At 41.1% G+C, this 15,123-nt stretch overlaps 1 protein-coding gene across 1 annotated transcript in view; it reads right to left on the minus strand.

Moving 5' to 3' along the window:
* Positions 1–15,123, minus strand: part of LOC117265098 (sodium channel protein type 5 subunit alpha-like) — a 370,250-nt gene that overhangs the window by 165,658 nt on the left and 189,469 nt on the right. Inside the window, exons 10-14 of the mRNA XM_033639488.2 lie at positions 8,579–8,720; positions 7,775–7,972; positions 5,619–5,801; positions 5,278–5,535; positions 1,583–1,708 (exon numbers count right to left, since the gene is read on the minus strand). Of these exons, the coding sequence (XP_033495379.1) occupies positions 1,583–1,708; positions 5,278–5,535; positions 5,619–5,801; positions 7,775–7,972; positions 8,579–8,720 (907 nt within the window). The remainder of the gene's footprint in view (positions 1–1,582; positions 1,709–5,277; positions 5,536–5,618; positions 5,802–7,774; positions 7,973–8,578; positions 8,721–15,123) is intronic.

The following is a 15,123-nucleotide window of genomic DNA, read 5'->3' on the forward strand; positions in this document are numbered from 1 at the left end:
GTTTCCCTGTAGGGCTGCTGTACCCTAGTAGTTTTAAGAAATACTGTGGGGACAATTTATTTTTATTTTCCCATAAAATCCCCCGATTATTGCTTCCTTATTCCCCACAGTCTTGTTTTTTTTCTTTCCACTGTACCTACAATAGTAGCTACAGGAACCAGTTACCATTTTATTGGCTATGGAAGCCCGTGTCTGCAAGCATGATTTAAAAAACAAACAAACAGTAATATCTTGTTGGTCATTATTATTCAAAACTTTCTTGAAATAAATAGTATCTCAAAATAATACGCAACTTTCTGAAAATAATGGGAAACTTCTTAAAGTAGTGACTCAGAATCTGCAACTAATGACATGGAATGACTTGGTATCTCAAAATAATTAGACACTTTCTGAAAATACTGAGAAACTTTCTTGAAATAATGAGTTAGTATCTCAAACTAATGACTTGGTATCTGAAAACACTGAGAAACTTTCTCAGAATAATGACTTAGGATCTTAAAAAAATATGACACTTTCTCAAAATAAGACAAAACTTCCCAAAAAATTCTGATTTTAATATCTCATGATAACGACTTATTTATTTTAATGACTTAATATCTCAAAAATAAGGACTGAGTATAATTTCTGATTATTTTGAGATATTAAGTCATTATTTTGAGATAAATGCTTATTTTGAGAAAGTTTCTAATTTCTTTAGATATTATGCCATTATTATGTGCAAGTCATTATTCTGAGAAAGTTTCTTATTAATATGACTTGCAGGTTCTTTCTAGTTTTCATCAGGTTAATGGAAATAGGCTTCCATAATTGGCACCTGATTCAAATCTCACTATAAATCGGGGCTGTATTATAGTTGCCAAATTGTTTTTTTCCTGTCAAGAAGGGTATGTTTCCTGTCAAACACAGCCATGTTAGTCATCACTTGCTCGTCCAACCTCAGCTCCACTAAGACTGCCTGACGCTCCAAAATTAGTAAATTTATACTTCTAGTAACTAAAAGAAACTTGTGACAGGGCCAGACAGGTCTTATGTGCTCTTACAGTATGTGGTCTTAAATAAATCCATGTTAACTGGTTGTTACAATCAGGTGACTTTGAAAAAACTGCAATGACTACTCAAATCAAAAGTATATCAGTGATGGTGTGTCTGTGAATGTAGAGAATTTATGAAAAAACGTTAAGTTGTGTGTGTAGCTTTTTGGATACCAGCAGCAGTATTCCTTCTTTCCAAGCATTGAAAGCATTTGTATGTTTTGTGTGCATAAAGGAAGGACACCTCAGTAACGTGCCTGTCCTGGTATGTGTGGCTTATAGTCCCTGATGCCATAGCAATGACACTATGTGTGGTTGGAAATGAGTGTGTGTGTGTGTGTGTGTGTGTGTGTGTACAGATGGAGGGAATACCACAGTGTTGTTATCTGAGATGGTTGATCTGAGTGTGTGTGTTTAGCCCATGATATCAGAGTGGAGTTATGCAAAGTGCTGATTCATAATTCACATATCTGAGGGTTAAATGGCTGCAGTCTCCACCATTGTTTCCACTGCCACGGACACACACACACACACACACACACAGTACTCACACTCTCCTCCTTGACCTTCTCCATGGTGCAGGCAGGCAGCTGCCCCTGCAGAGATGGTGGGGAAACCCCATTCTGGTCCATGGCAACAAACAGCTTCCCGTTGACGTTCAGAGTTGGATAAAATACCTGGAAACACACACACAGGGATGAAATATGAGTGTGTGTGGAAACCTGTTATCAACACCACAGATATTTGGCATCAGGGTCCAAAACTGTGCATGAAAGTCTACACTAGTGAATAAAATAAATGAGATCAGGTTGCTGAAACAGACCCACATCACGATAAACTGTCATCACTACAATGCAGAGGTTCATTGACTTTGTTCTGTTTTGCATTAACTTGCATTAATTAAAACATACTGGTGGTGCCATTCAAAACATGGCCGACAGTAACCGGATTGCAATTCTCGAATAGACTCACGCTGTCCGTCACTCTCACTTTGTTGAGCTGGGAACCAAAGAGAAGAATTTTAACAGCAAAGAGTCTGCAATTATGATCTTCCTAAAATGAAAAATTAAGAGCACAGTGAAAATATGATAAAAAGAAAAATTACAGAGAAATTAGATTATCATCTTTTTTTTTTTAAATGACAGCAACGGCAACACAATGAGCTGCAGTGTTTTTAATGACATATCTCATGTTGTTTCATGGCCGTTTGAAAACTATTTTGGCCTGTAATTTTCTGCAGTTTACCAGCCATTGGCAGATATCCAAAACAATGATTTTAAGCCCTCTTTGGCATCTTCAATTTGATTCTTTTTATTCACAATTTTGGTTAAATTTGATATGCTTTTGTTTGTTTGTTTGTTTGTTTGTTTGGCTGTGTATGCACACTTAATTAGTCTTCATCTCATTATATCCTATAATGTCTATTGTCATTCCTTTATATAAAACAATATCTGCTCTCACATATTGCTATATAATCTCATCTGATAAAGAGATAAAGTTTCATGTAAACCCATCTCATCTCAGTTTATCTATTATCGAACCATGCTAGGATATCAAATCTGATCTTGTATCAATAAATCACATCTAAAAGAAGCCCCATCACATGCCATGTGATCTTATCTAATCTCATTCCAAAGGGCCATCAACACCAAGAGCGCCAAAAATATATTGTTTTAAAAATCATTCTGACTCATATGGATGGTGGAGTCCACACCACAACTGTAACGGCAATGACAGTGGTGAACTTTCAGAGCATTTGATGATTGATATAAAAGCTGACGTTAGGGATGCACGATAATATTGGCATGTCATCAGTATCAGCAGATATTGGCTTTAAAATGAACAGATCAGAATCGGCCAACATGCTTTTTCTTATTCTGCACAATGAATGAATATTACATACAAGTGAAAAGCATTCTATTTCATGTCTCCATCTGCTAGTGGCCATCAGGATAAGAGTATGTATGATGTTAATTCCACTACAGAAGAGACTTGATAATCACTAAAATTAGGTAGGGAAAAAAATGGATACATCGATACTGGAACTGGTTATTGGTCAAATAGGTTGTTTTTTATCAGCATATCTGCAAAAAAGCTAATATCGTGCATCCCTAACTGACACACATTTAAAATCCATCTGAATTTAAAATGTGTCACTGTCAGCATGGCAGATTACATTGCAGAGAGAGTCACTCTACATTTCTGCGAGCGAGTTATTTTGTAGCAGATACATTTAAACTTTAGGTTTCAACAATATTGTCATAATGTGTAGTTAGGGTTAGGCATGAAAACTACTTAATGATTAGGATTTTGGCTTAAAAAAATCACTAGTGGCACTATTACAGCGTCTGATCCAAAAACCAATGATGAAACAAAACCAATGATGGCTAAATCACAACAGTTTTTACTGTGTGTCGGTCTTACCCGTCTGCAACTTGGCAGGTGTCTTGCCCAGGTGCAGGGGCGTTATAGTGTGTGTGTGTACGTGGGGGGGGGGCTCAGGGAGGGCTTGATAAGTCTGGAGTAGTCGTTTGGGCCATAATTATATTTGTCTTTTTTAAGATTTTTAGGGGGCTTTTTTGCCTTTTATCCACAGGGATCAAGTGTAAACGGGAGGGGGAGAGAGAGAGAGCGAGAGAGAGAGTAGAAGTCGGCCGACGAAAACAGAGCTGGCTGCCCAGAGAGAAGAGGTTGTGTTCTCACTGTGACCAGGGAACAGTAGAGACTGAGCTGCACTTCTTGACTCAATGTGACAAATATAAATGCATTAGAGGAGTATTTTGCAAAAATAATAAAGATATTCCCAGAGTTCTTGCACTGGAATAACTTAGAGAAACTTCCGGTCCTACTGGGAGAGAGGGAGGACTGTTGTGTACTGGCGGCAAAATATGCAACAGCCCGCCATCAACTTCACATCACACATGATAATTGATAATTGTTTATATATTGTATAAATTCATTTCTTTATGGCTTTTACCCTGCCATAGCCACTCATGCTCTCCATGTTTTGTTTTGGTTTTAATTACAATTATTATTAATGTATTGTGATTGTTTATGCTTGTTATATTTGTGTTGTATTGTGTTAATATGCTTTAGCAACATTGTTTGGAATGCAGTCATGCCAATAAAGGAGCTTGAAACTGAAACAGAAACAGAGAGAGAGAGAGAGAGAGAGAGAGAGAGAGAGAGAGAGAGAGAGAGAGGATGACATGCAGTAAGGGGGCCGTAGGCTGGAATCAAACCTGTGGCCCTGTGCCATAACTAAATTAACCAAATTAAACTTACTTAATAGTTCGGCTAAAATACTGAACTTTGATTAGAAAACTATAGTGGAAGCTCTCTGTCAGCCCTTAAAGGCGCAAAATGATTTAGTCAGCCCCTGCACTAGGATTTTTCTCTCAATGCAGCTGAAGCCGAGTGAGTGGCTGCTTATGCTGCTGGAACATCAACGTGCACTGTCATGTCTTAGTAAGTAAAGGTAGAAAAAAAGGAAAGAAAAAGAAACAAACTAACTTAAATTGAATTAAAAGGTGCATGCAAGAGACCTGAATACAGAAGGGAAGAACAGGGGGCCCACAGAGAACGCCTATGCATAGGACCCCAAATTTGGCGCTATACCCCTTCCAAGGTGACCCACCATTCCCTCCACCTCCACATGACAAAGTCAGCTCATATACTGCATCACTTAAGAAACACTGATATAAAATGTAAAATGCCAGCATTTTCTTCTGGCAACTGGGGCGAACTACAAAAACACTACCTGGAGTTTTACTGTAAAAATACTTTGTTTTACTTTTTGTTTTTCTGCATTACATACAGCAGTAACAGGTCATCAACATCCATTTTCCTAAACTGCCACAGTTGCCTAATTCATGCTGTTATGTCGTATAATCTCATCTAATGTCATCCACATAATTAATTCCATGACATTTTATCTATTCTAATCTCATATGATTTTATTTTGTCTCAACAAATCCACTTTTGTTCAGCAAAATTATCATCTCACATCACCTGACAAAAGTGTAATTCCATGCCAACTATTCTTATCTAATTTCCAATCTCATTCAATTTTAGAATACAGTAGCTACTGTCATTTTATTCAATTAAATCTAATCTATTCCCATTTTTATTTACATGAAGGTATCTCAGTTCATCCCAAAACATCTCATTATGTTTGATTTTTTTTTTAATATAAGTAACCCAAATCTTGTTTCATCCAAAGACTAATCTCATTCTGCTGGGTCACCTGGGAGCTCCTGCTGGCATTGCTGTAGGTGCTTGGTCGTCGTTTGGGCCACGGGTGCGGCAGGATGCCACTGAAGGTCCCACCACTGTAGGTTCGACCCCCAACGCCTTCCACCACGTCACCTGGGACGCTGTACTCGTCATCGGCCATCTCCCCCTCTGACCCCCGGCTCCTCAGACGGAAGTTGAAGATGGAGGAGACCTGGCTGCTTCGCCGAGTCCTTGTGGAGAAGGAGCGAGCGAGAAGAGGGTGGAGGGGCTGGAGGAGATGAAGAAAAGCCTTACTTTGACTGTATTATAACAAAATAAAAAGGTTACACATCCAGATTCTTTTTCCCTTACCTTTCCCCCGTCTGTCATGTCCACCTGCAGCAGCTTTTCCTCTGATAGGTTCGCCTCCACATCAGCCACTCCCACCAGTGCTTGACTCCGCCTCCGTTCCTCCATGCTGTCCAATGGCAGGCCAAATGGTGAGAGCTCTGGTGACATCATTGAGTCCGAGTCGAGAATTTTCTGGGCAGCAGCCTGGTAGAGTAGATAAAATTTGTGTTGGATGAAACACAATAAACTCTCCAGAGATCCAGTAAACTAAAAACAAAGTAAACTAGAAAGAAAGGCTACAGCTCAGGCTGACGAGTAGGGTAAAGCTTAGGCCAATGCATAGGCTACAGCTCAGGCTAAAGCCCAAGCTATGGTGTAGGCTACAGCTCAGGCTTAGGCATAGGCTACAGCTCAGGCTTAGGCATAGGCTACAGTTCAGGCTACACTGTAGGCTACAGGCAGGCTAAAGCTCAGGCTACAGCATAGGCAGCAGCTCAGGCTACAGCGTAGCATGTCTTGGTTATTGTATTAACAACAGAAGGCCACACAGTGCACACTTATAATCTGTTGTCCTGTGTGGCTCAGGCTACAGCTCATGCTACAGCAAAGGCTGCAGCTCAGGCTACAGCTCAGGCTAAGGAGTAGGCTAAAGCTTAGGCTGAGGCATAGCCTTCAGCTCAGGCTAAAGCTCAGGTTAATGTGTAGGCTACAGCTCAGGCTACAGCGTAGGCTACAGGAAGAGACAGCTCAGGGTACAGCTCAGGCTACAGCGTAGGCTACAGGAAGAGACAGCTCAGGGTACAGCTCAGGCTACAGCATAGGCTACAGCTCAGGATAAGGCGTAGGCTACAGCTCAGGCGTAGGCATTATTTGGGATGACACAGGTTTGCCATAGATGCTGGCTATTTGGCATTTTTTCAAAAGCAGCATTATTTGTTGCTGCTTGGCATGTATGGTTATTGTATTAACAACAGAGGGCCACACAGTGCACACTTGTAATTTGCTGTCCTGTGTGGCTCAGGCTACAGCTCATGCTACAGCATAGGCTGCAGTTCAGGCTACAGCTCAGGCTAAGGAGTAGACTAAAGGTTAGGCTGAGGCATAGCCTACAGCTCAGGCTAAAGCTCAGGCTAATGTGTAAGCTACAGCTCAGGCTACAGCTCAGGCTACAACATAGGCTACAGCTCTGGCTACAGCTCAGGCTACAGCTCAGGCTACAGCGTAGGCTACAGCACAGGCTACAGCTCAGGCTACAGCGTAAGCTACAGCGTAGGCTACAGCACAGGCTACAGCTCAGGCTACAGCTCAGGCTACAACTCAGGCTACAGCTCTGGCTACAGCTCTGGCTACAGCTCAGGCTACAGCTCAGTATAAGGCGTAGGCTACAGCTCAGGATAAGGCGTAGGCTACAGCTCAGGCTACAGCATAGGTTGCAGCCCAGGCTGCAGCTCAGGCTAAAGCTCAGGCTAATGTGTATGCTACAGCTCAGGCTACAGCTCAGTATAAGGCGTAAGCTGCAGCTCAGGCTATAGCTCAGGATAAGGCGTAGGCTACAGCTCAGGCTACAGCATAGGTTGCAGCCCAGGCTGCAGCTCAGGCTACAGCTCAGGCTAATGTGTAAGCTACAGCTCAGGCTACAGCTCAGGCTACAGCGTAGGCTACAGTGTAGGCTGCAGCTCAGGCTACAGCTCAGGCTACAGCTCAGGATAAGGCGTAGGCTACAGCTTAGGCTACAGCATAGGTTGCAGCCCAGGCTACAGCATAGGCTACAGCTCAGGATAAGGCGTAGGCTACAGCTCAGGCTAAGGCATTATTTGGGATGACACAGGTTTGCCATAGATGCTCGCTATCTGGCACTTTTTCAAAAGCAGCATTATTTGTATCTGCTTGGCATGTCTTGATTGTAGGTTATAAGTTTATTTATTTGACTTCTATCCTTGGCTGCCTGCCCTGCTTGGTTAGTCTGAGGTTTCAAGCAAATTGTTGTTTATAGTACTTGGAACTGGTACTTGTTCATGTGAAATCTGCAGTCCATCTACAGCGATTGTAATTCCATAATAATTCTATAGTAACTGTACAGTAAATCCATGGGGTTATAGTAAATCCAGGTCAGGAGCAGAGCAGGAGGTCAAACTGATGATGAACTGGGTTTATCTGAAGTCAGTGCATCAGTTCACCTGTTGCTCCTTCTTAAGCCTCTCCATGGCCGTCTGAAACTCCCGTTCTTTCTGGCATGCCTCGGCGATGGTCGCCTGGTTCTGCTCCTCATATGCCATTGCAACCACGGCCAGGATAAGGTTGACCAGGTAGAAGGAGCCCAGGAAAATCACCACCACAAAAAACACCATGTAGGTCTTACCAGCTGACCGCAGCGTCTGCAAAAAACAATTAACAGAACACAATGTTCTCACACAAACATATTTGCAATGGGGGAATTTCCACGGTCCCACCTCGCTTTTTAGAAACTCTCTGAACAGCTTCCTGTTACTGTCCAGCTGCCAAAATCCAGATGAGAGAAGAGGAGCTGATAAAATGTTGGATTACCTTCAGTTATTACCATGTGTTCACATCAATGAGCTTTGGGAGTGGCAGCAACTGTTCTATGGATTTTTTCTGCCGTTAAACTCATAATTACATTTACACTTAATATTCTCATAAATTGACACTAAAATTTAACATTAATCAAAGATAAGGCTCTAAATAACAAGTTTCTTTTGAATAAATATAGAATTTCAACCTTCAACCAGTTTAAGATGTCCACCAGTGAGATTAAAGTGTGCCTTAAATGTCCATAAATAAAAACAGGGTCAAGCACCAAAGCTGAGGCATTAAATAGTCTGATGGAAGTAAAGCTTGACATAGGCCACTTGGTCTTGAGTGGCAGCGACCTGTATCTGAGCCTGATACTTCAGGAACAACAGCCACTACGCAGCATCCCCATCACCTCTGAGACCAAAAACATCCTTGTGTATATGCATTACCTGGTGGTAGAGATTTTCCCAGTAGTCTTGTGTCATCAGGCGAAACAAAGACAGGAAGGCCCACCCAAAGGTGTCGAAGCTGGTGTAGCCATAGTTGGGGTTCCTCCCTGCCTTCAGACAATCAAACCCATCTGGGCACTTTCTGCAACACAAACAAGCAAAAGCACACACACCAGGCCTTATTTAGTGTGACTGAAAAGTGATCAGTATTGTTCTCTCCTCATCAATAAAAATGTCTGCAATTTTGTTGTAGAAGAGGTTGGATCTTCTATAAGGAAGATGCCAGCCTGTCAGCTTTAGTCATGGCGGAATGTCGGTGTCCCCACTGCTACGAAGCCTCTGCCCAAGCAGCAAAATATAATGAATACGGTTGAGATCACGTTGTACTGTGTTAGCCTGTGCTAACTGGGCAGAGAGAGCAGCTGGAGAGCTGCTCACAGAGACGGTCCTTCAGCGATGCATCGAACATCATCAAAAATCATTATAAAAAGATTTGAAATCTGTGAGAAACGCTGAATTCTATTAATAAGAAACTCTGAATCTGAGACAGCATCAAAACTTTTTTTTTTTTGCAATTCTTACTTGCCCCAGCAAATTAATTGCAAGAAAAACAAAAAAAAGAAAAACAAAAAAGCCCATTGACATCACAACAGGCATTGCAATTCTTTAGAAAAGCTGCTGTGAAATAAAGCACTTCATGCCAGAACAATCCTAAAAACAGCCAGTAAAACCCTGCAGGGACTGTCCAGACAAAAAAGCCACTGAAAGGTTGAATAGCAAAACTGCCTATAAACACACAAGTATATGAGCATTAAATCTGAAGTCTTCTTTGCTTTCTTTTTTACATATCTATATGCTGACATCGAAATTAATAATGGCAATTTGGCACACAGACTCAGTCGGACTAAGAAAGTTTGGGGTTTGCTTTCTGATCTTTGGGTTAAAGTGAGTTTAAGATACTGTGCCGCCTTCTTTTCATGGTGATGGCAACAGTAGCATTCATGTTTATGATAGTGAATTAGCGATGAATCACCCTAATACATGAATCCCTTCAATTCATGTATGATCCATGATGATGAAGATACAGATACAGTCATTTCTGGCTCCAAAATACCAAGATGGCGACAGCCTAAGTGCTAGGGTGGCCATTTCCACAACACCAAAAAGGAGGATACTTGGCGGCATTTAGTGAAGCAAGAAAAATCGCAACATAGGACTCTAGTGTACTCCCCACTATAATACAATTTTGTCCATTATCATGATACAGTGATTCTGAGATACTCTATTCATCACAAGACAATTTGATCTATCATGTATGACTGGTGATGCTTGACTGCATGATAGACTTTACAAACCTCTGCAGCGGATATCTTGTCATCTTGAGGCGATGTAGCTTCTCGAAAAAACAACTTGCAACTTGGCTCGTCTGTTGCTATTGTTTCTCTGTGCTAGCATGCCTTTCACTGCCCCCTTTCCTTGTGTACTAACGTCCACATCACAACGACAAGGGGTACAATACGCATGCAAGTCGTCTTTCGTATGTTTGCTGACAAATGTGTGCTCTTTTGACCATTCGGCATTGAATGAAGTCTGTCTTTTTGGCATGTTAACATTCCGTTAACGTGATGATATGACACAGCCAGCACATGGATGCTTGTTTACATTTTCAACCAATGATAGATCAGATAATCGATTGACACCGCTTTCAGCCAATCATTTTTTTTGCAAATCTTTTGTTAGACCTAAAGTCTTACAGCATTGGACGATATGCTGCGTTACATTCAAGTGCAACTCCAAAAAGGAGGACAAATAAACGTCCGGCTTGTGGCTGCACCGAACCAAAGAGCATGGATACCAAGAGGCGAAGCTCCGTTGAATTTCTGCCAACAGCCACTAGGGGCGCTACCGCCATTTTGGACTGTTGAGCTTGGACTGTTGCGCCCAGACAACATGCAAGATGTCAAGGAGAGAGGAGAAAAAAAGTAAAAGAAAACAGTGTAGTGCAGTTAACTGCAACAACTATCAGTGGAACACCCCGCACCTGGCCTTCCACCGTTTCCCAAAGGATCCCGACAGAGGTATACGTTTAAAGTGTTTTAATATCAATTTAATATGCCAGTTTTCGTGGGTATATATGTATATATATATATATAGGCCTATATATGGCCTCTTGGACCATTTATATCAGAACTGATTACTGCTTTAGCATTAAAATATATCATATTAAAATAGCTTATATTATTATTATTATTATTATTATTACTGTCCCCTTACTGTACAAACTGTAAATAAATCTTTATTCCTGACTATGTGACGTCGCCATTAATGTGTTTCTAGTTAAAATATTGATTTTTTTTTATTATTATTATTATTTATTTTTTTTTTTGGTAGATTGGTTTATGGGGTGATTTTGAAGGAGTAATTAAGTTAATCTTCTCATAAGTGGATGTTATATGTAGAGATGCCATCTCAGCCGTTTTTCTTCGTTTTGTTTTTTTTAAAGTCTATATTTTGCTTTACAAAAACGTGAAAAAGCAGCTGTGACCAAGCTATCACGAGGTGAGTAGCATTGTACGCATAATTAATAGCGATATACTTAGTTTGTCTGTGTGTTTTTGTATGCAAGCTGGTCTGCTGACGGTCCAAAATGGCGGCGGTAGGACGAAACCATGGGGGAATTTGTTGCTATGGGGCGTTCTACTGAGCTTCGCCTCTTGGTGTCCATGCTCTTTGACCGGACGCTGGACAGGGCATTTAAAATCCGGACGTATGGCCACCCTACGAAGTGCTGATCTCAAGGCTTCAAAACAGGAGTCCACTAACCAATTGTGATGTCAAGATAGCTACGTCCATTATTTTAACACTCTACTGCTCATAATCTCTGCAAATGCAGTCTTTCTAGCTCTTTCTACTACCTCATTGCTGCAGATGGGTTTACATTGGAGTTAGTTGAAAGTCTGGTGCATCTCATACAGACGCCAAAAGGTGTGTATTGGTGTACTTGTGCATTGGTGTCAGATGCCGAGGGACACTGATCGAGACGAAACTGCTGTATTCATCCTGAGAATGAAAATGGGTTACTAAGAGACAAATATTGCACTTTTTAACGCACTACATTTATTTGACAGTTATAGTTACAGTTTACTTTTTTACCAAAAACGATTTACTGCCTCACAGTTGTATGCCTCTGTAAATTAGTGAAGTTGCAGTCACAGTTTACATCCATGTCAGTCCAGACTTATACGTAGCCATGACAGTTGACAGTGTTTAAAATATGGATGTTGCTGTAAAGACGCTACATATTCGTAACCATGATTGCGTAACACACCTCTTTCACCAGGCAGCAAAGAAGATCTATACAGTCAGCACAATTTCAAGATTAGTGTCACTAATTCAGTAACTGACCAAATGTCTCTCCCTCTGTACCTGAGTTATGACCAGAGTTGGGTATAACGTGTTACCAAGTAGAAAATGAGGGAAAATGGAGGGATTCTCTCAGCTGAGGTTATAAGGGGCTTTTAATTTGAAACAAGTGTTGAGTTTGAAATGACAGTGCGATATGTTAACTTTACAAAGACAACGGAGCGGATAAAAAGTAAATATATAAACACACAGAGGGATTAATAAATAATGGAATAATGTAGTCTGTTTCAAATGAAGCTGGGAGCCTCTGCAGTTGTGGTGAGTAAAAGCCCCGTCACTATTTGTTAATGTTATTACTTTATGTCCGACCGTGAGGATGTACCATTGTTTGCTAGCTTGATGCTAATGACAGTAAGGTTAACTCAGCGAGTTGACAAAGTGCCTCTGCTGTTTCACACCATCATTTCCCCCTTTTACTCTGTGTGGTAACATCCCTAGAGGAAATATTAAAAATGCTGGGGTGTTGTTGTCATACAGTTGTCTACGGCAGCAGATGGTTCTGTGTTTCTACTGGTCAAAGTGACGGCTGTGATGGAGAACTGGATCTCAGTGAAGGGCAAGTGGTCCATAACTTTAATTTTGGAGACAAAAAAATGTAGGCTTAGCGCCCTGTGGTCCATTGCCCAATAGGAAATGTAGAATACTCAAAAGTACTTTAAAAGTGCTTAAGTTGCTTTTCTCAGGGAGTAACGTTGGAAGTACTTTTAAAGTAATTGAGTTACTTTACTCAGGGAGTAACGCAGTAAGGTAACTGGTTACTTTTTAAAAAAAGTAACACAGTAACGTACTTTGATTACTTTTACTTTGATTACCTTTTTTTTATTAAGTACCCCTTACCCAACACTGGTTATGACATTGAGGCATGTCCAGAAAAATGTTTTTGCAGAACATTATGATGTCACAGTGAAGTTGACCTTTGACCTTTTGGATATAAAATGTCATGTCGTCATTTTATCCTATTAGTCATATGTGTGAAATTTTACCATAAATGGTGGATGAATTTTTAGGTTATGGCTAAAAATATGTTTTGTGAGGTCACAGTGACCTTTGACCCCCAAATTCTAATAAATTAATTCTTGACTCCAAGAGGACATTTGTGCCAAGTTTGAGGAAATTCCCTCAAGGCCTTCTTGAGATATCATGTTCACAAAATGAGACGGACCCAAGGTAACAGTGACCTTGATGTTTGACCTTTGACCACCAAAAACTAATCAGTTTATCACTGTGTCCAAGTGGATGTTTGTGCCAAATTTGAAGAAACTCCATCTAGGTGTTGAGATATTGTGTTCATGAAAATGGGACAGATTAATGGCAACTCAAAAACGAGATACCTCCGGATACGGCTATTGCCGACATGGAAGCATAAAAATATAGGATAAACTTATATGATATAACACAGGACCATACAACCATTTTACCCAATGATATACAAAGCACACAAAGTATGTGGCTCCATATTGATGAACTACAACATTAATATACTCTTACAGGTTATATTATAGAAAAAAATGAATAACTTGAATGAATAACTTACTATATAATGACGAAAACTCTGTCTGTGGGTGTGTCTGTCTGTGTGTCTGTTCCACATTTTCTCCTCACTGACTTGGTCAGTCCATGTGAAATTTGGCACAGTGGTAGAGGGTCATGGGAGGATGCAAATGAAGCAATATTACATCAATTGGCCAAAGGGGGGCGCTATAGCAACCGATTGAAATTGCAAATTTTGAATGGGCATATCTCATGCCCCGTATGTCGTAGAGACATGAAACTTTGCAGAGTGCTGCTTCTTCTGATGAGGAACAAATTTGCCTCAAGAACCCATAACTTCCGGTTATATAGATTTTCCGTGATCGATGGATCGATTTCTTCCTAGGAAGTTTGACCGATCTGCATGAAACTTGGTGAACATGAACCGGAACCAGGAACCATTCCTCATAATGAGTACTTTTACTTTTGATACTGTTGCTTAACTAATATTTTCAATTCAGGACTTTTATTTCTAAAAGGTATTTTTAAACTGTGGTATTTCTGCTGTTACTGAAGTAAAGGATCTGAGTACTTCTTCCACCTTAACTTAATAATCAGGAGGTGTGTGATTATATAACTATAACTAGTGTTTCTCTTGAATCTGGACAATCTCACACCACAGGTTTGTACAGAAAGTGGGTGTAGGAACATTCTGAAAGCTGAGACATTTCAATCATACATTTAAAAACAGCATCTGTCTTTCCATCCATCCATCTCTTCCTGACACAACACCAGCTAACACCAGCTCTGTTTCTACATCACTGTTTACGACTGAAGGCTTGTTATCGCCGTGCGACCGGGACCCACCCACATGTGTCACCACGGAGACAGAACAGATAACACGGGGACGGCATTCATCATAATTGATATTCCACATTCATATCCTATCACATTCATTGCCGCCCACGCAGTCACATCTGATCTGCTGATACACAGCAGTCCCAATGGTGGAGCGCTGGTCAGCAGAGGGAGGGGCTGCTGCAGTTTACAGCTGCTGCTTCTGTCCACAACAATTCACAGTGACAGACACACGACCAATGAAGCCAGCAGTGAGGAGGTCAAAGGTCAGATGGTACAGCAACCTGAAAATAATCCTTTGACCTGCACATGATTGTGGAATGGTCCTCTCTGACACCCTGATGGTTATTGTGTATTACTGTACACATACAATTCCAGCACTTTCTTGTTGGCATTTCTTGAAGCAAATTTGTGATTTAGACACAGATTTTGTCCGGTGCAATTATGTGAAATATACAACCTCAACGGTGGCACAGTGGTGAGCACTGTCGCTTCACAGCAAGAGGGCTCCTGGTTCGCTCCCAGGGTGGGGAGTTTAAATCCAGGGTGGGGGAGCCCTTCTGTGCGGAGTTTGCATGTTCTACCCATGTCAGCGTGGGTTTTCTCCAGGTACTCAGGCTTCTTCCCACAATCCAAAGACATGCAGGTTAATTGGTGACTCTAAATTGACCATAGGTTTGAATGTGAGTGTGAATGGTTGTCTTTCTCTATGTGTCAGCCCTGTGATAGTCTGGCAACCTGTCCAGGATGAACCCTGCCTCTCGCCCAATGTCAGCTGGGATAGGCTCCAGCAC

This window comes from Epinephelus lanceolatus, chromosome 20, assembly GCF_041903045.1.
Source record: "Epinephelus lanceolatus isolate andai-2023 chromosome 20, ASM4190304v1, whole genome shotgun sequence".
Taxonomy (NCBI): Eukaryota; Metazoa; Chordata; class Actinopteri; order Perciformes; family Serranidae; genus Epinephelus; species Epinephelus lanceolatus.